At 41.0% G+C, this 18,233-nt stretch overlaps 2 protein-coding genes across 4 annotated transcripts in view; both read left to right on the top strand.

The window, feature by feature from the left end:
• The window catches only part of LOC106611875 (inward rectifier potassium channel 16-like), an 85,996-nt gene extending 77,723 nt beyond the window's left edge, over positions 1-8,273 (top strand). For all 3 annotated transcript variants that reach the window (XM_014212517.3, XM_045723457.2, XM_014212502.3), the window contains one exon: positions 4,378-8,273. In XM_014212517.3, coding sequence (XP_014067992.1) covers positions 4,388-5,626 — 1,239 coding nt within the window. In that variant the 5' untranslated portion in view covers positions 4,378-4,387 and the 3' untranslated portion in view covers positions 5,627-8,273. The remainder of the gene's footprint in view (positions 1-4,377) is intronic.
• Positions 8,274-11,206: 2,933 nt separating this feature from the next.
• kcnj2a (potassium inwardly rectifying channel subfamily J member 2a) lies at positions 11,207-17,781 on the top strand. Its single transcript, XM_014212530.3, has 2 exons — positions 11,207-11,383; positions 15,533-17,781. The coding sequence occupies exon 2, from the start codon at positions 15,814-15,816 to the stop codon at positions 17,080-17,082; it is 1,269 nt and encodes a 422-aa protein (XP_014068005.3). The 5' UTR covers positions 11,207-11,383; positions 15,533-15,813; the 3' UTR covers positions 17,083-17,781.
• The last annotated feature ends 452 nt before the right edge of the window (positions 17,782-18,233 follow it).

The following is an 18,233-nucleotide window of genomic DNA, read 5'->3' as shown; positions in this document are numbered from 1 at the left end:
TGATCATTACACAGGTGCACCTTGCACTGGAGACAATAAAATGCCACTCTGAAATGTGCAGCTTTGTCACAAAACACAATGCCACAGATGTCTCAAGTTTTGAGGGAGAGCGCAAATGGCATGATGACTGCAGGAATGTCCACCAGCACTGTTGCCAGAGAATTGAATGTTAATTTCTTTACCAATGTAATTTTACAGAATTTGGCAATATGCCCAACCGGCTTCACAACCGCAGACCATGTGTAACCGCACCAGCCCAGGCTTCCACATCCGGCTTCTTGACCTGAGGGATCGTCTGAGACCAGCCACCTGGACACCTGATGAAACTGTGGGTTTGCACAAACAAAGAATTTCTCCAAAAATTCGTCATCCTCACCAGGGTCTTGACCTGACTGCAGTTTGGCGTCGTAACCGATTTCAGTGGGCATATGCTCACCGTCGATGGCCATTGGCAGACTGGAGACGTGTGCTCTTCACGGATGAATCCCGGTTTCAACTGTACAGGGCAGATGGCAAACAGCGTGCATGGCATTAGCTGATGTCAACGTTGTAAACAGAGTGCCCCATGGTGGCGCTGGGGTTATGGTATAGGCAGGCATAAGCTACGGACAACGAACACAATTGCATTTTTCAATGGCAATTTGAATGCACAGAGATACTGTGACGAGATCCTAAGGGACTATTGTCCTTTCATTCATCTGCCGCCATCAACTCATGTTTCAGCATGATAATGCACATCCCTGTCACAAGGATCTGTACACAATTCCTGGAAGCTGAAAATGTCCCAGTTCTTCCATGACCTGCAAACTCACCAGACATGTCACCCATTGACCATGTTTGGGATGCTCTATATCGACGTGTACGACAGTGTGCCCCAGTTCCAGCAAATATCCAGCAACTTCGAACAGCCACTGAAGGGGAGTGGGACAACATTCCACCGGCTACAATCAACAGCCTGATCAACTCTATGCAAAGGATATGTGTCAAGTGTGCATGAGAATAATGGTGATTACACCAGATACTGACTAGTTTTCTGATCCACGCCTTTTTTTTTTAAAGTATCTGTGACCAACAGTCATGTGAATCCATAGATTAGGGCCAAATTAATTTATTGATATGAGCTGTAACTCAGTAAAATCATTGAAATTGTTTCATGTTGCGCTTATGTTTTTGTTGAACCCTTCTGAAATGTTAGGACCTTGTCAAGCTGTAGTAACCAACAAAAAAAACACAATTGACAATGATTTCTGTGTCATTTGGAGGAATGAAAATGAATCTAACTTTTTTACACTAGTGCGGCGACTAAGCAAAAATACTCAATTGTGCATTTCGCGATAAAAGCACCAACGTTGGCACAGAGGTAAATGCAAGTAGCCTGAAAAGATGTAGCCACCCCAGATTTGGCCCCTGGGGGGCATTGCAGTCACTATAACAAAAAATAACTAAGGAATTGAAATACATAATTTGCCTTAAATCAATGTATCTGGTGAGAGTCTCATCTTTGAGATTCAATTGGAACTGAGCTGATAGCTCATAGCATTCGAAAGTTAGATCTACAAGTCTGATGGCACCGGTGCCCATATCACCCATATTGGAAGGCATCTTTGGTCGTATGTCAGATTAGCTCAATCACCAATATCTCAGCCTCTAAGTATTACAGAAAAACAACATTTTGAATAAATAACAGACATGCTCATGAAAATAATTTTATCAAAATAACTGTTAGAAATGTAAAAAAAACATACAAAAACATGTTTTTTTACATCAAATTTGACTATAAATGTGTGAACAATTTTTTTAATCTGCTTATTTTGGAGAATTTAAACCATTTACTTGTTTTATAAAAGGTTAACTACAGTCAATGTCCGTACCCCCGAGAAAACCGAATTAGCATTATACAAAAAAAGTAATTTTGCATGAGCTGCGTCTCAATCCACCGATGGCCTTCCACATCTGCGCTGGAAGGTGGCCGAGCTACAGTGGTGTAGATGTAAGATCTTTCTTATATCTCTCAGATATAGGACAGACACTTCAAAACAAACTTCCTTTTGATGTATTTTTTTACTGTCTGTTTTTCCATGTATGAATCTGTTATTCAATATGTTTCTATGGGCTAATAACAGTAAGGCAAACTTCTATGTTTCATCAAATATTTTCTTTATATATGTTTTTGATACCTAAAGTGGTCCTAAAATTCTAAATACAATATCTAAATGATCCTTGGTATGACCAGCTTAAAACAATTCCACATGTTAGGAGCCCCCCTCGTAATTTCAAATAAGCAAAAAAGTGTGATGAGTCTGCACTGAAAAATATGTAGCATAAAGCTTACTTCCTTTTTCATTTTTTAAATTCATTTCACTGCATCAGAGATAGTGTACACAGACATTTCAGCTTTGCAGCCTTCTTCAGTGTGTAGGTAGAAGTTTTTTGTAATTCAAAACAGCATTTATGGGGAACTGGTTAGCAGCAGGTGCTTCTAATCAGGATAGATATTTTATTTTACATCTCAGTCGACCAGACAGGTCATACAGGCCCTAGTTTTGTCACACCTGGACAACTTCCCAGTTATTTGGTCATGTGCGGCAAAGTGGGATATACAGTGAGCTCCAAAAGTATTGGGACAGTGATAATTTTGTTGTTGTTTTGGCTCTGTACTCCAGCACTTTGGATTTCAAATTATTTGATGACTATGAGATTAAAGTGCAGACTGTCATCTTTAATTTGAACAAATTTTCATCCATCCACCGTTTAGAAATTGCAGCACTTTTTGAACGTAGTCCCTCCATTGTAGGGGACCGAAAGTGCAGTATTGGGACAAATTCACGTATACATATGTGTATTAATGTAGTCAAAAGTTCTGTATTTGGTCCCATATTCCTAGCGCTCAATGACTACATCAAGCTTGTGACTCTACAAACTTGTTAGATGCATTTGCTGTTTGTTTTGGTTCTGTTTCAGATTATTTTGTACCCAATAGAAATTAATGGTAAATAATGTATTGTGTCATTTCGGAGTCATTTTTTTGTAAATAAGTATAGAATATGTTTCTAAACACTTCTACGTAATGTGGATTCTACCATGATTAATGATAGGCCTGAATGAATCGTGAATAATGATGAGTGAGAAAGTTACAGACGCACAAATATCATACCCTCCCAAATAAATGCTAACCTCCACTGCTATTGTAATGGTGAGAGGTTAGCATGTCTTTGAGGTATGATATTTGTGTGTCTGTAACTTCCTCACTCATCGTTATTCATGACATACTGTACATCAGATTTCACTAACATGTTTGATAGATTTCTTTATCGTTCATAGTTAAATAAGTGTGGATTCTGAAAGTCAGAATTTAACGAGGTGTCTGATGATAGTATAAGCCAGTGATGACAATAGACTTGATGCTTTTACAGCTATCATTGAAAGTAAGTAAATCGAAAAATGAAATAAGCTTTACTGCTACTCCTTTTTGAGTGTGGACCATCACTCTTTTTTGCTTCCAAAACTTTCAGAAAATATAAACTGTTACTGCTTGATAAACTGTCTCTTTGAAATCATTACCAAATTGGGGTCAGAGAGAGAGCAACCATGTTTTAACTCAACTGCTTTCCGTCTAAACATTTTTTTTGTCACGCTCTGACCTAGAGAGCTGTTTTTTTCTCTGTCTAGTTAGGTCAGGTTGTGATAGAGGGTGGGCATTCTATGTTTGCATTTCTATGTTTTGGCCGGGTATGGTTTCCAATCGGAGGCAGCTGTCTATCATTGTCTCTGATTGGAAGCCATACTTAGGCAGCCTTTTTTCCTTTAGTTTTCGTGGTTAGTTGCTTTCTGTTTAGTTTGTAAACCTGACGGAACTGTTGGCTGTCATTTTGTTATTTTGTCTAGTGTTCGTTTTCCATTAAAGTATATCACGATGAGCACTCTACACGCTGCGCCTTGGTCTCCTCTATACGACGCCTGTGACACCCAAATCACCATCAAGTTGATTCCAACCACAGAAACGTTCCATCATAATGATGGAATTGCACAACCTCTCCCCATAAGTGTTCTCATCCCTAACACACAAATACCCAACTCAAATCCACACACTCAAAATTACAATGACCCACCAACAAACCATGTGAGTGTATCTGGATGGACTGTGCTGTTGTAAAACTGTTGTCCTTCAAATGCCACCATACTCTAGTAAATATATTTGTTCAGATATTTTGTAAATTATGTTTGTTTAATTCTTCATTTATAATTTCGGAATCCAGAACCAAATCTCGGCTTGGCCACCGGATCTAGAGACTACGATTCATAACAGTAACATTTTCAGTGTTATACAGTAGATAATACAATCACTAAACATTATTTTCCTGTCTCTCTTCTTCCCAGATCTTACAGGATGAACAAAGAGTACACCGAGGTCAGTCCCTCTGATCCCTCCGTCAACGCCAACACCACCACCCTGTCCGCGGTGAAGGCCGAGATCGACTACAAGCACAAGAAGTGCCGCTACGTCCGCAAAGATGGCAAGTGCAATGTCCTGTTCCGCCATGTTCCTGAGGAGTGGCTCATGTACGTCACCGACATCTTCACCACGCTGGTGGAGATCAGATGGCGCGTCATGTTCCTCATCTTCGCCCTCTCCTACATCTTCTCCTGGCTCTTCTTCGGCATCATCTATTGGGTGATTGCCATGGCTAACGGCGACATGAAGGACCCTACTAATGCCCCCTGTGTGTACGAGGTGAGGGACTTCACCGGGGCTTTCCTCTTCTCACTGGAGACCCAGACCACGATCGGTTATGGTTTTAGAGGGATGTCGGAGAACTGCATGGTGGCGATCATTGTTGTGACTGTGCAGGACGTCATCAGCTGTTTTATTGACACATTTGTCATCGGTATCGCTGTGGCGAAGATGGCATCGGCACGGAAACGGGCGCAGACGGTGGGCTTCAGCAACTGCGCCGTTATTAACTTGCAAAATGGGCAGTTGTGCCTGTCTTGGAGGATTGGGGACTTCCGCCGGCACCACATGGTGGAGGGGAAGGCTCGCGCCCAAATCTTCCGCCCCAACATGCACGCCACGGGCAGGGAAGATGTCAACTACAAGGACCTGGAAATCAAACAGAGTGATTTAATTTTAGCGATACCAACCACCATCTTCCACGTTATTGAGCCAAGTAGTCCACTCTACCGCATGAGCCTAGAGGAGCTTCGGAAAGATGACTTTGAGTTGGTGGTGTCCTTCACCTACACAGACGACTCGACGGGCATCCTGCACCAGACCCGCACCTCCTACACGCCCGACGAGATCCACTGGGGACATCTGTTCCAAGAGATGCTGAATGTAAACCGGAGGTACTACAAGGTAGACTACTCCATGTTCCACCACACTGCTAAGGTCCTGGTTCCGGAGGTCAGTGCAGAGGAGTACGAGCAAATGAAGCTTGGGTGTTACCCACGCCACTCACCGCGCCCCAAGCGCCCATGCATTAATCGCAAACCCCCGACTGTGACTGTAGAACTGGTGAATGGCACCCCAGAACCAGAGGAACATGTAGCCACGGTTGCCACTATTGCAGCAGTTTGTGAGGATCACGGACATTTGTGTCTTACAAGGAACCCCGTTCTGACATAGATGTTCTACTGATATGATGATGCTTACACAGTGATCAATGGCCATTCAGAAACATATGAACTCATGGACAATTTGATAATTTCTTCACAGGCAACAGTAAGAGCAGGCTGTGTTCTTAGTGGATATTTTTGCAGGAAGTAACCCCCCCAACCCGCACACACACACACACACACACACACACACACACACACACACACACACACACACACACACACACAAATGTGGAAACTGCTGTTGTGTTGCTTGCTAAGTTTTTTTGTCAAACTTAGTATCTATGGTGGAGTCACAATATAATACGAACAATTATACAATGTCTGCTCCTCAATATGATAGATAGGCTACTGAAATCAAAGAGATACAGGAAATGAATAAAAATAAGATAATCATGATTTTTATGGAGAGGTTATGGTAACTTTATACTGTCATCTACAACAAGAAAGTACTATATAGAGATTCATTTATTTTCAGAAAATGTTTTGAGGTGTAGGAAAAAATGCTGTTTTATTTTGTGAGTGCTTTGTAAAATATGTACAGTGCCTTCAGAAGTACCCCTTGACTTATTTCACATTTTGTTACAGCCTGAATACAAAATGGATTAAATATTTTTTTCTCACCCATCTACACACAATACCCCATAATGACAAAGTGAAAGCATGTATTTAGAAATGATTGCAACTTTATTTAAAATGAAATACAAATCAAATTTACATAATTTACATAAGTATTCACACTCCTGAGTCAATACATGCTAGAATCACCTTTGGCTGCGATTACAACTGTGAGTCTTTCTGGGTAAGACTCTAAGAGCTTTGCATACCTTTTTGTACAATATTTGCACATTATTCTTTTAAAAATTCTTCAAACTCTGTCAAGTTGGTTGTTGATCATTGCTACACAGCCATTTTCAAATATTGCCATAGATTTGCAAGCCGATTTAAGTCCAAACTGCAACTTTGCTAAACAGGAACATTCATTGTTGTCTTGGTAAGCAACTCCAGTGTATATTTGGCTGTGTTTTAGGTTATTGTCCTGCTGAAAGGTGAATTTGTCCCCCAGTGTCTGCTGGAAAGCAGACTGAACCAGGTTTTCCTCTAGGATTTTGCTGGTGCCTAGCTCTATTCCGTTCATTTTTATCCTAAAAAACTCCCTAGTCCTTGCCGATGACAAGCATACCCATAACATGATGCAACCACCAACAAGCTTGAAAATATGAAGAGTGGTACTCAGTGATGTGTTGGATTTGTTGAAACATAATAGTACATTTCTTTGCCACATTTTTTACAACTTTAGTGCCTTACTGCAAACAGTATGTATGATTTGAAATTGTTGCATTCTGTACAGGCTTTCTTCTTTTCACACTGTCATTTAGATTAGTATTGTGCAGTAACTACAATGTTGTTGATCCATCCTCAGTTTTCTCCCATCACAGCCATTTAAATCTGTTTTAAAGTCAGCATTGGCCTCATGGTGAAATCCATGAGCGGTTTCCTTCCTCTCTGGCAACTGAGTTAGGAAGGACGTTGTATCTTTGTAGTGACCGGGTGTATTGATATACCATCCAAAGTGTAATTAATAACTTCACCATGCTCAAAGGGATATTCAATGTCTGCTTTTTGTATTTTTACCCATCTACCAATAGATGCCCTTATTTGCGAGGCATTTGAAAACCTTCCTGGTCTTTGAGGTGGTCATTCAGAAATAATGTTAGACACTATTATTGCACACAGAGTGAGTCCATGCAACATATGTGACTTGTTAAGGAACTTTTTTACTCCTGAACTTAGTTAGGCTTGCTGTAACAAAGGGGTTGAATACTTTTGGACTCAAGACATTTCAGCTTTTAATTTTTAATTAATTTGTAAAAATGTCTAAAAACATAATTCCACTTTGACATTATGGGGTATTGTGTGTAGTGACACAAAATCTCAACTTAATCCATTTTAAATTCAGACTGTAACAGAAAATGTGGAACAAGTCAAGGGGTGTGAATACTTTCTGACGGCACTGTACATGAGTATGTTGAACACAATGATGTACCAACACATTACAGAAATGTTAAGCACAGTAGAATGAAGTGTTTTGCTTGTTGTGTGGTTAGTTTAAAACATGATACTTTTGCACACACGCTGTGTTCAATACACATTTACATCTGTTGCTTTTATAAACTGATCATTAAAATGATTCACTGCACAGCAAATTGGCCAGTGTTAATTAGTGTTGATTTTTCAATGTAACATTTCTAGTGTTGATTCAGGAATTAAATTAACTCCGTAAGATTTCAATTAAAACTCAGTGGTGTAAAATAATCAGTGTTTGTGTTAATAACCAGAGTTGAACCAAAACCACATCCATCATTATAATATTTACCAGCATGCCCTATTGCAGGTTGATTTTTATAATTGTTTGTTTCAATATCTATGTTTGGGCATGTACATTGATTGATTAATTTATCTTATACTACTCAAATATAAATAACTTACATTTTTTAAAACTAATTCAATCTGTAACTTAGATTTATTACACATGTTACTGAAATGGTTGTTCCAGTTTAGATGCTTTAGGTAGTCTCATACTGTAGCTCAGTCTTCTCAACCCTGGCAGTCATTCTGAATGCGGGTTGCAGGTGAATAAAAATGGGATATCCCCACTCTGGCTGGCTTGAAATTTGTACGCCAGCATAAGGTGACATGTAGGCCTGATGTGGACTGTAAACCATGAGTTTCAGGCCACTGTATTAGGGTAAAACTAGGCTCTCCAAATAAGGCTATGAAATATGTATTGTCTTAAAAAATGTATTTGAATGATAACTTATTTGCTTAGGATGTCACCTGGTGAAAGCCACAGGACTAAAAATGAATGAATGCAACAACCATGTCTCTGTCACTAACAAATATAGTAATGGTGGTAAACTCTACATTTCACTCAAAAGGCACACTGGAATATATGCAAATATATGGGCGGCAGGTAGCCTAGTGGTTAGAGCTTTCGACTAGTAACCAAAAGGTTGCAAGATTGAATCCCTGAGCTAACAAGGTAAAAATCTGTCGTTCTGCCCCTGAACAAGGCAGTTAACCCACTGTTCCTAGGCTGTCATTGAAAATAAGAATTTGTTCTTAAATAACTTGCCTAGTTAAATAAAAGGTAAAATGAACAATTACAAATAAATAAGGTGTCACGGCTTCCATCGTGGATATGAAAGGACAACCAAGGCGCAGCGGAAGTGTGGACACTCATGTTCCTTTAATTTACAAAAAAACAAGCAAAGTATCCACCGAAAAACAATAAACAGTACTTACAATAGTAACAGTGTGGCAGGCTCAACCCACCACAGTGCACACAAACAATTCCCCCCACAACCCCCAGTGACAAACAACTCCTACATATATGACTCCCAATCAGGAACAACGATTCCCAGCTGTTCCTGATCAGGAGTCACAAGACACACACAAGACTGCCACGTCCTGACCCCCAAACTACTACACCAGCTCCATCTGCTGGTCAGGACGTGACATAAGGCTTTACACTAAGCCGTGTGGTAATTTAACACTGGAAATTGTGGACCTGTATAGACTCTGGAACATTGTTAAATTGAACACTCTCTATTTTTATTTTTACTAGATGTAGATGCACTGAAGGTGAGGGTGTTTTGTTGTTGGTAGTTTCATCATTGACAAATCAATCATCAGTGTATCATGAGTGACTAAATGTATTTCCTTGAATATGCAGAAAGTAGTAATAGTCATGACTCATGTTACCTTGTCTCTTAATACGTTACTGAAGTATCATCAGTATTATTTAACTTGGAATTGAATGGGTACATTTCTATTTAGAGACATATTGTGGTCACTGTGGTGTTAGTCTGGCATGCCTCTTTCCACTGGACCCACACTGCAGCCCAATACCCTGAAGCACAATACCTGGCATTTATAGTACCCACCTCCGTGTCATTGGTGGCAGTGCAGAACCTGGCATCTGATGAATCTGGTCCATGTCTGTAAGAACAAAGGCGAGGAATGACAAGGGAACTTTGATGTGAAGGAAGCAGATCACACTGTCTCTGTATATGCCTTTCAGTTGCTTTGATTTTACAGGGATGTTTAAAGCCATAATGTCATTAAGGTAGTATAATATTTTTTTAGAGGATAATAAATCTATCAAAAAACTATAATATTGCCCAAGATATACAAAACATGTGGTGTAACATCTAAAGCAGTTACTGTAACTACACTGTCATGATTGCTCATATTCAGCAAGCTGAACATTGAGATTGATAGGCCTACTTACCCAATATCTTCTTTAAGTCATAGGACAATCATATGAGAGGTCATAAGGCACAAACATGGACACAGATACGGCACCATGTCAATATAGAGTGAATGCAAGTTGATGGACATCTCTCCATGTTTCTCACTCATACTTCCTCCCCACAGCGTCACAGGAGAGCTCATGTGGGGACCAATCATGTTCCAATATCAGTCTCGTGCTCTCCACCTTGTGGCCCCGAGCTGCATGACTATTTTTCTGACTCCTGTAGTTGTAAATTGGGCATGAAAAGCAAACATACGCTGAGTGCCGATGGCCAACTCAGAACTCACACAGCAAGTTCGGGTAGCTAAATATATGACCTGCTATTAATAGAGCCACTGACATATAGCACAAATAAACAGTTCAGTATGTGCAGAAAAGGAGGTAGGATATGGGTCAGAGCTTATCATTAGTAACCATCCTGCTCTCATGGCATCCAACTGAAACAGCTGTGGAGCAAGACAGACAGATCTTGACCTAAAATTAAACTTTTGAGGCATAAACATCCTCAGAACTTTTATAGTGGAGGAAGATAACCCAAATATAACATTGGAAGTTAGAACAACTTTTTCCTACTAAATACATTTGCATTTTACCATAGGCTCTAGATACCATGGAAATATCCTAGATAAACAGATCAAGAATAATGTATATTTAAGTATATTTTACTGAGAGTGGCAAATTTAGGGGAATGTCTTCAGATGGGATAATGTGAAGCAGCAGGCAAATAGATCAACTGTTTCAACTTGTGTATAGGTAATGGGCACTTTTGAAGCCAACAGTGCATAAAAAGTTTGATTCATTCTTTTAATTTCTAACAACTCTTTATTCTTTGACTGTAGCCTAACATTATTGCCTGAACATTGTAGAACATTTAGGAGAGTTTTATAACTTGTCCCGGCGGAGGGGTTTAGACTATAAAAAGATACCCTTTGGGTGAAAATATGTTCCTGTGTTCTGCCTAAAATGAACCCACCATCCCCGGCAACCCTAAAATGAATAATCGATAATCAATATTAATTAACACCACTAAACTACCAAGTTGGTGTTAAGCACGACCGTCCTTATCCAAACCCCTGACATGTCTCCCCAAACACCACTTTCAGTCTGTAGTCTATGGAATTTCTCACACGTTTCAAACAGCAGTGTAAATGTATCAACCGACAATATGAGCGCGTTTTCGTCTCTGTAATACTATTGGCTGGGTATGGACCAGAAGGCGGAGCATGCCGGTATACGCTATTTAAATTGCTCTGGCGAACTATTTGCGAACCACATTATCAAGACCAGTCATTTTAGTGACATGAGGGACTGTCGGTTAACGCTGTCATCATAACAAGGCAACTACTTAAAAACAGAAACAAACGGTTTGAAAAGTGTGGATACCAGAGAGCATAACTTCTGGAATATAATTTAAACTGTCCGTTGATCCGGTCTACAAATGAGAAACTGGTAGGTTTAAAATCCTCTTTCTAGCAATTCGTATCAAACTTTTGGGGAAGTTGATGATGCTGAATGCATGACATGGAAGAATACTGGAGTCTATTACATAACTATTAGCCAACTCAATAGACTCCGTTTTATTTTATTTGATCTCTAGGCCTGTTTGAAAAGCGTGGAACAGTGGCACTTAAATGGATGCGCGGCGCAGGAGAGTAGGGATACGGGCGATTTACACGACAAAGTCATACCTACTGTGGCTGATGGCTTGCAGAGAATATAACTGCTATTCATCATTGTTTATGAATTTTAAATCATTTGATCAAACTATTTAAACCCAGCATAATACGTTAAGTGCGATAAACATGTCATGTTTATGCGTGGGCTGATTCATACATGTATGATGCAATAGGCTACACTTCTTGCAAATATATACAAAACAAACATTTTACATTGGCCATGCAATCATTGTAAGTCATAGGCCCTATATTATCCATGTAAACATATATGCTTGTAGGCCTACAGTTATAACTTGTCTGAATTGAATGTTTGAAAGACGCAGTTGGTTCCCATTTTTTTTAGGCCGCACCTGTTCGTATTTGTAGATGGCATTTGCCTTATTTTGAGTGCCACTTGGAGCCTGGCTGTGGAGACATATTTTATTGTATGTTAAAATGTTAGTCTTAAATTAAACATTGTAAAATACGTTTTTTTTTTGTGTGTGGCTGCAGAGGTATAGTAGCACTGTAACAATTGCAAGACCATCCCTATGCACTCGTGAACAACTGTGCGCTGGCAGTAGGTCAGGGTTACCGTAAATTCTGTCAATTCTGTTTCTGCAGAAAAACTTAAACCATGACATTGTTTCCAGTGAATGTTGGCACTATATATACATCTCTCAGATTAGGCCAGTCCATGAGTACTGTGATTCAATTTTCCACAGAGCATAATTATCCCACTGATCAAAAAGGGTCTGTAATAATAGAATAATAGACAGTTATACTTTTCTATTCTGTTATCATGGTCCCATAGAAACATATAGGAATATCGCTGTTTAGTATCTATTGATCTTCCTAAAAGCAACACAAAATGAAGGACCTTCTCAAACCACAAAATCTAAATTAACAAAGGAAACAAAACAGCCTTATCTATTCAATTTCGACACTAAACTTCCTATTAATCAAGTACTGTGTAAACCAGACAATCATCCTAATTGATATTCATTGAGGAGAGGTTGTAATGCCTACTGACTTTGCATGTCTTATTACTGATTACTGCCAACAATGCAAATTTCCCCAAATAATGCCCACGTTTGATGACAGAGGTGCTCTTAATTCACCAACATGCTATTTGAGATCCAATTTAATAAGAGATTTTAGGACTAATTCTAGGAGCTGATACTGCAGATATCACACTTTAAAGATCGAATCCTTAATAGTGAAACGTCCATGTCCGTTTGTGATATAACAACAACAAAGGGGTTACTGCAAACAATGAACAATGTTTTTTTCCCTCAAACAATCATTGCAAGCGTTATAAAACAGCAGCATATGTACTGCAATTTTTTTTTCCTTGATGCACAACGCTCCCCACCTCTGCTTCGTCAACAAAAACAATAATAGGCATGGGGCGGACAGTGGTGCTGTTTCCCCTAGCGCGGATTCCATCTTTAAACTTACTTAGAAACATGAAAATAAATATCTGAAGTCAGTCTACACACTACAGAAATGTTTGTAAATTAACTAAAGAGAGACTGCAGTCTAATCATAGCTACACATCTCTGATGTGTTTACTCTGAGTAAAAGTAATTATATTTGGGGATTTAAGTATTGCAAGCAAGGGAACACAAAAAAAATATATATTTTCCTGATGCACTCATGTCCCTTTTCATCATTGACTCTCATATCATCAAATCTCCCAAAAGTCTTTACTAAATTCAATACATTTCTTGTAAATGGAAAAACCCCAACCAAACAAAACAAAAGCGTTCACAATGTCCGTTGCAACCATGGCTAGGACATGTATAACAGAGCAGACACAGGCAGGGCTCTCTTTTAATGAGTGGTGTTACAATAGTGCCAGAGTTAGAGCCCTCACGGGACAGCCATTTTGCTGCTGAGAGAAGATGACGTCCCAGAGGACTCTGTGAGTCAACAAGTTACGTTGATGCCCTCAAATGCACACATGAGCCAGAGAAAGAGGGATACCGTGTACACTTTCATGTTCACATTTCCCCACTCATCGGGAAAGTCTCCACAAACATTTGTGTAGTCAAGTCACACAGCAAATGGAATAAATGGTATTTCTGTATCACTGACACCGCATTTAAAAACGCACCATTACTACCTGAAAACACCAAGCACCAAAACACGGTGCCAAAAGCCCTGGTCTGCCCTAGAAAGCCTTTGTAAATTACGATAGACAAAACGGCCAAACAATAAAAAAATGTCGATGGCCGTTTTGGCCTGTAAAATTAGTTTATTATGATCAAGTTCAATCCACACCGTTAATTATTAAAAAGTTTGCTACAAATCAAGATATTTAATTAAATGGTGATCCATTCTGACAACACTTGTTGTCACACAGGACCACATGCTGGCACAGACCAATCACAGGCTGGCAGGCTACGAGGAGGCTTGTGCCCTCATGCACACTCTTTGCACGTGCACCTAAGGGGTTGTGATGTGCTTTCCCGATGAGAGCGCAGATTCAACGAGCCTGTCAAGTGGAGATGGAGGAGCTAACCAATGTCTATGGGGCTTCCGTTATTGACGCCGACGTCATCTAGCAGCGTTGAGTTGACTCTCAGGCATGATGAAAACGATTACATCGACTATGAGCCATTGTTAGTTATGGCCACTTTCTCCATGATCCTTAGCAATTTTTTGGGGTTTTGTTGGTGCCACTCAGCCCCATTCAGCCATATGGCGAGCTTCAAATTCAAATACTTCCGGCTTCATGAGCCGTCGGGAGTTTTCCATTGGAATACGCGGATGAAGTCAGCGCTATCAACATCTACTGGTTTTAATGGGTATGGTTGTGATTAGCAAGGTATGTGAAAATGGACATTAAGAATGCACCAGTGGGCAATGAGGCAGGAGGAGTGGTGCATGCACCGTGCAATGTGACAAACAGGCTGGTGTGGCCGTCTTCACGGTAGGGTTGTCACAATAAAAGTATTGCGATACTCAGAGGTATCGTGGCAAGGAAACAAAACATGAAACGGACAACATTTCCTAAGGAAAATGTTCTAATGATGGAAACGAGAAGCCTTATGTTGTCAACCAGAATCACATGTTTATTTTCCAAGCTATAGCACACAATATGTTACCTACAGTAGGTTTCTTAAAGGACCAAATAGTTTTATCCATGGAAAATTAGGTATCATAGTATCGCGATACTGGTATTGTGACAACCCTACTGTCGTGACAACCCTACTTCACAGAGTGGAAGTGACGGGCCTGCTTGTAAAGCAATATTAAACCAATCATTCATTTTCTGCTTTAACAAGACTGTTATTTCCCCCTCCATGTTGCAACAAATGTGCTGGTAAATAAAACATTTTGAAAGTGACATGTGCATCCGACGATGATCAGTCATCAGTTAACAGTAACGGTAGGTCAAGAACTTGAAAAGACCGAGTCCAAAGAATCCCGTCCATGGGATCCCGTAGAAACACCGTAACCAACAATCCAACAAGAAATGATCTTGTCGACACTGTGGCCAACAAAAACAAATATGCTTTGTGAATGACCATCAGTGGGACCTTACTCCTATTACTCTGTGACCTCTCTCAGTGGAGAGTGGAAAAGCCAGGATCGGGGTTGAATACGGTTGTTATTTTGTCATAACTGAATGAAATATTGTTGGCTTGAGGAGACGTGCTTGTTCTTGCTCTTGGGTATACAGCATTTTATGGTATTCTCAGGCTGCACACACTACATGGTAATCGATGGGATAATGATATAATAATCCATGACAGTTGGTGACTCTTTCATGTACAGAGTTCAGATTGGAAGCTGTTACCTTTAAATAAGGACATCGAGTTCATATTGCTTTTATCATGACTCGTATCATTACTAATAGATTTTTACCTCTGTATCCGTTCTTTGACACCGTCAGTAAGTCTAACACCTTTCTCTCTATCTCTTTTACCCTCAGCATACGTCATTGCTGAGGTCCGGTCGCCCGATGAGAGAGCACTGATCAACTCATCATCCTCAGCCCTGCGGATACCAGAGGCCATCAAGGACCGAGAGAGAGAGAGAGGCTTTGTCTCCTCCTCCCTCCGTCCCCTTGTCCGCCTCACTTCACCACCCCATTTCCTGCTTGAGTTGGTCCCCCTTAGCGTTTCAAAACTGTTTCTCCAACGCTTTTTCCAAAAACTCAGACTGTTTTCCAAAGCAGAAGCAGCGCCACAGCCCTCCCACCAGAACGAGGTGATGGGAAGTGTGCGAGCCAACCGCTACAGCATAGTGTCAACCGAGGAGCACAGCATGAAGTTGGCCACTGTGGCAGTGCCCAACGGGTACGGCAAGGGCAAGGTGCACACGAGGCACCAGCCCCAGAGCCGCTTTGTCAAGAAGGACGGTCACTGCAACGTGCAGTTCATCAATGTCTCTGAGAAGGGCCAGCGTTATCTCGCCGACATCTTTACGACCTGTGTGGACATCCGCTGGCGGTGGATGTTCGTCATCTTCTGCCTGGCGTTCCTCCTGTCGTGGCTGTTCTTCGGCTGCGTCTTCTGGCTGGTCGCCATCTTCCACGGGGACCTGGAGAACGACACCCAGAAGTGCGTCTCCAACGTTAGTAGTTTTACCGCAGCCTTCCTCTTCTCCATCGAGACCCAGACGACCATCGGCTATGGCTACCGCTATGTAACCGACGAGTGTCCTGTGGCGGTCTTCATGGTGGTCTTCCAGAGTATTGTGGGCTGCATCATCGACGCCTTCATCATCGGCGCAGTCATGGCCAAGATGGCCAAGCCCAAGAAGAGGAACGAGACGCTGGTGTTCAGCCACAACGCTACAGTGGCCATGAGGGACAACAAGCTGTGTCTAATGTGGCGTGTGGGGAACCTGAGGAAAAGCCACCTGGTGGAGGCCCACGTTCGGGCACAGCTCCTCAAGTCGCGCACCACTGCTGAAGGGGAGTTCATCCCTCTGGACCAAGTGGACATCGACGTGGGCTTCGACAGCGGAGTTGACCGTATCTTCCTGGTGTCCCCCATAACCATCGTCCACGAGATCAGCGAGGACAGCCCATTCTATGACATGAGCAAGCAACAGCTGGAGACGTCTGAGTTTGAGATTGTGGTGATCCTGGAAGGGATGGTGGAGGCCACGGCCATGACCACCCAGTGCCGCAGCTCCTACCTGGCCAGCGAGATCCTCTGGGGCCACCGCTTTGACCCGGTGCTCTTCGAGGAGAAGAGCTACTACAAGGTGGACTACTCTCGCTTTCATAAGACTTACGAGGTGCCCAGCACTCCGCTGTGCAGTGCCAGAGACCTGGCAGAGAAAAAATACATCCTGTCCAGCTCCAACTCCTTCTGTTACGAGAACGAGGTGGTGCTGGCTAACAAAGGGGAGACGAACGGGGGTAGCGTGGGCCCAGACGTAACTCACACAGACAATATCTCAGACTCTGCGCATCACCAGGCCACTGTGCCACTAGAGCCCAGGCCCCTGAGGCGAGAATCTGAAATATAACTGTGCAGAGACTTCAAACCACCTCACAGAGAATACGTTTCTAATTCTAGAATCACATGTTGTTGTTCTAAAAGGCACATTGAGCTGAGCTGGGCCTTGTGTAAAGGACAGATTCATGCCGACGGTACTGCTGTGGGAACGGGGTAGCCGGGGACTTGTATGTAATAGTTTCTTAAAACAATGTAATTGCATATTACAACAAAAACAGCACTATGAAATGTGCATAGATGAAGGAAAACGTTCTTGAACAATGGTTCCCACAAGAAAATGAAAAGTATACATCTCTTTAGCATCTATGGATAGACAGGAACATGCATCTATATATCATTGGAAGGGATGTTAGCTATAATGACCTGAAATTAGCAGGCATGTCTCTGTGTATCTGTCCAGCAAATAATGAACAAGATGGTTTTAAGAACTATAGTTTTGATTTCTATTCACTGCCCTTTAGTTGAAAAGAAAAATGCTGCTATATGCAAGTTTTCTACTTTCTCGTTTCAGAGGAACTGGGAAAAAACATACAAATATGTCCACCCATAGAGTAAGAGAGACATTTTGAAAGTTCTGCTCTTTCAGAGTGAAAACCAAATACGTTTTTATTTAGCTAATTTGCACTTTTTAATTGATCATGGGCAACCATCTCTAAAGTACTATAAAGTTATTTAATGTTTATCCAAACAATTAAGCTGCAATTCAGCCCTTTTTCCTTATGAGATTGGAATTTATCACCAATTTTCCAGTGAATGCACAACTGATTTTGCCTTTGACTAGAGCCTGATGTTGCAGTGGACTGGGCGATCTTTGAAGGCTTTGGTGAATTGCATCAAAGGAAATGTAGCTCAATGTAGCTTTAACCTATTGGAGAAAATACTATGCAGCTGTTGTAAAATAGCAGAACAAATCCTTTAAAAAAAATAAAACTAAATTATCAATTTGATACCTTTTTTATATGAACTACTACTTCAATACAGTACTTATCCAAAGCAGATATTTGAACCTGTATGTACTTTTGTTATTTGAGCTGGTCTCATAACAGACATACAACATAACATACTGTACATGTAAGGGCCGTTCAATGCTGGTCAATTCAATAGAAGCATGCCTGTTTTCTGTTTTGTGTGAAGGAAATGAGCAGGGTGCTATTAGTATTG

This window comes from Salmo salar, chromosome 01 (genome assembly GCF_965601325.2).
Source record: "Salmo salar chromosome 01, fSalSal1, whole genome shotgun sequence".
NCBI classification, from domain to species: domain Eukaryota; kingdom Metazoa; phylum Chordata; class Actinopteri; order Salmoniformes; family Salmonidae; genus Salmo; species Salmo salar.
The sequence above is the reverse complement of the archived record's forward strand: the minus strand, read 5'-3'. Positions and strand labels throughout refer to the sequence as shown.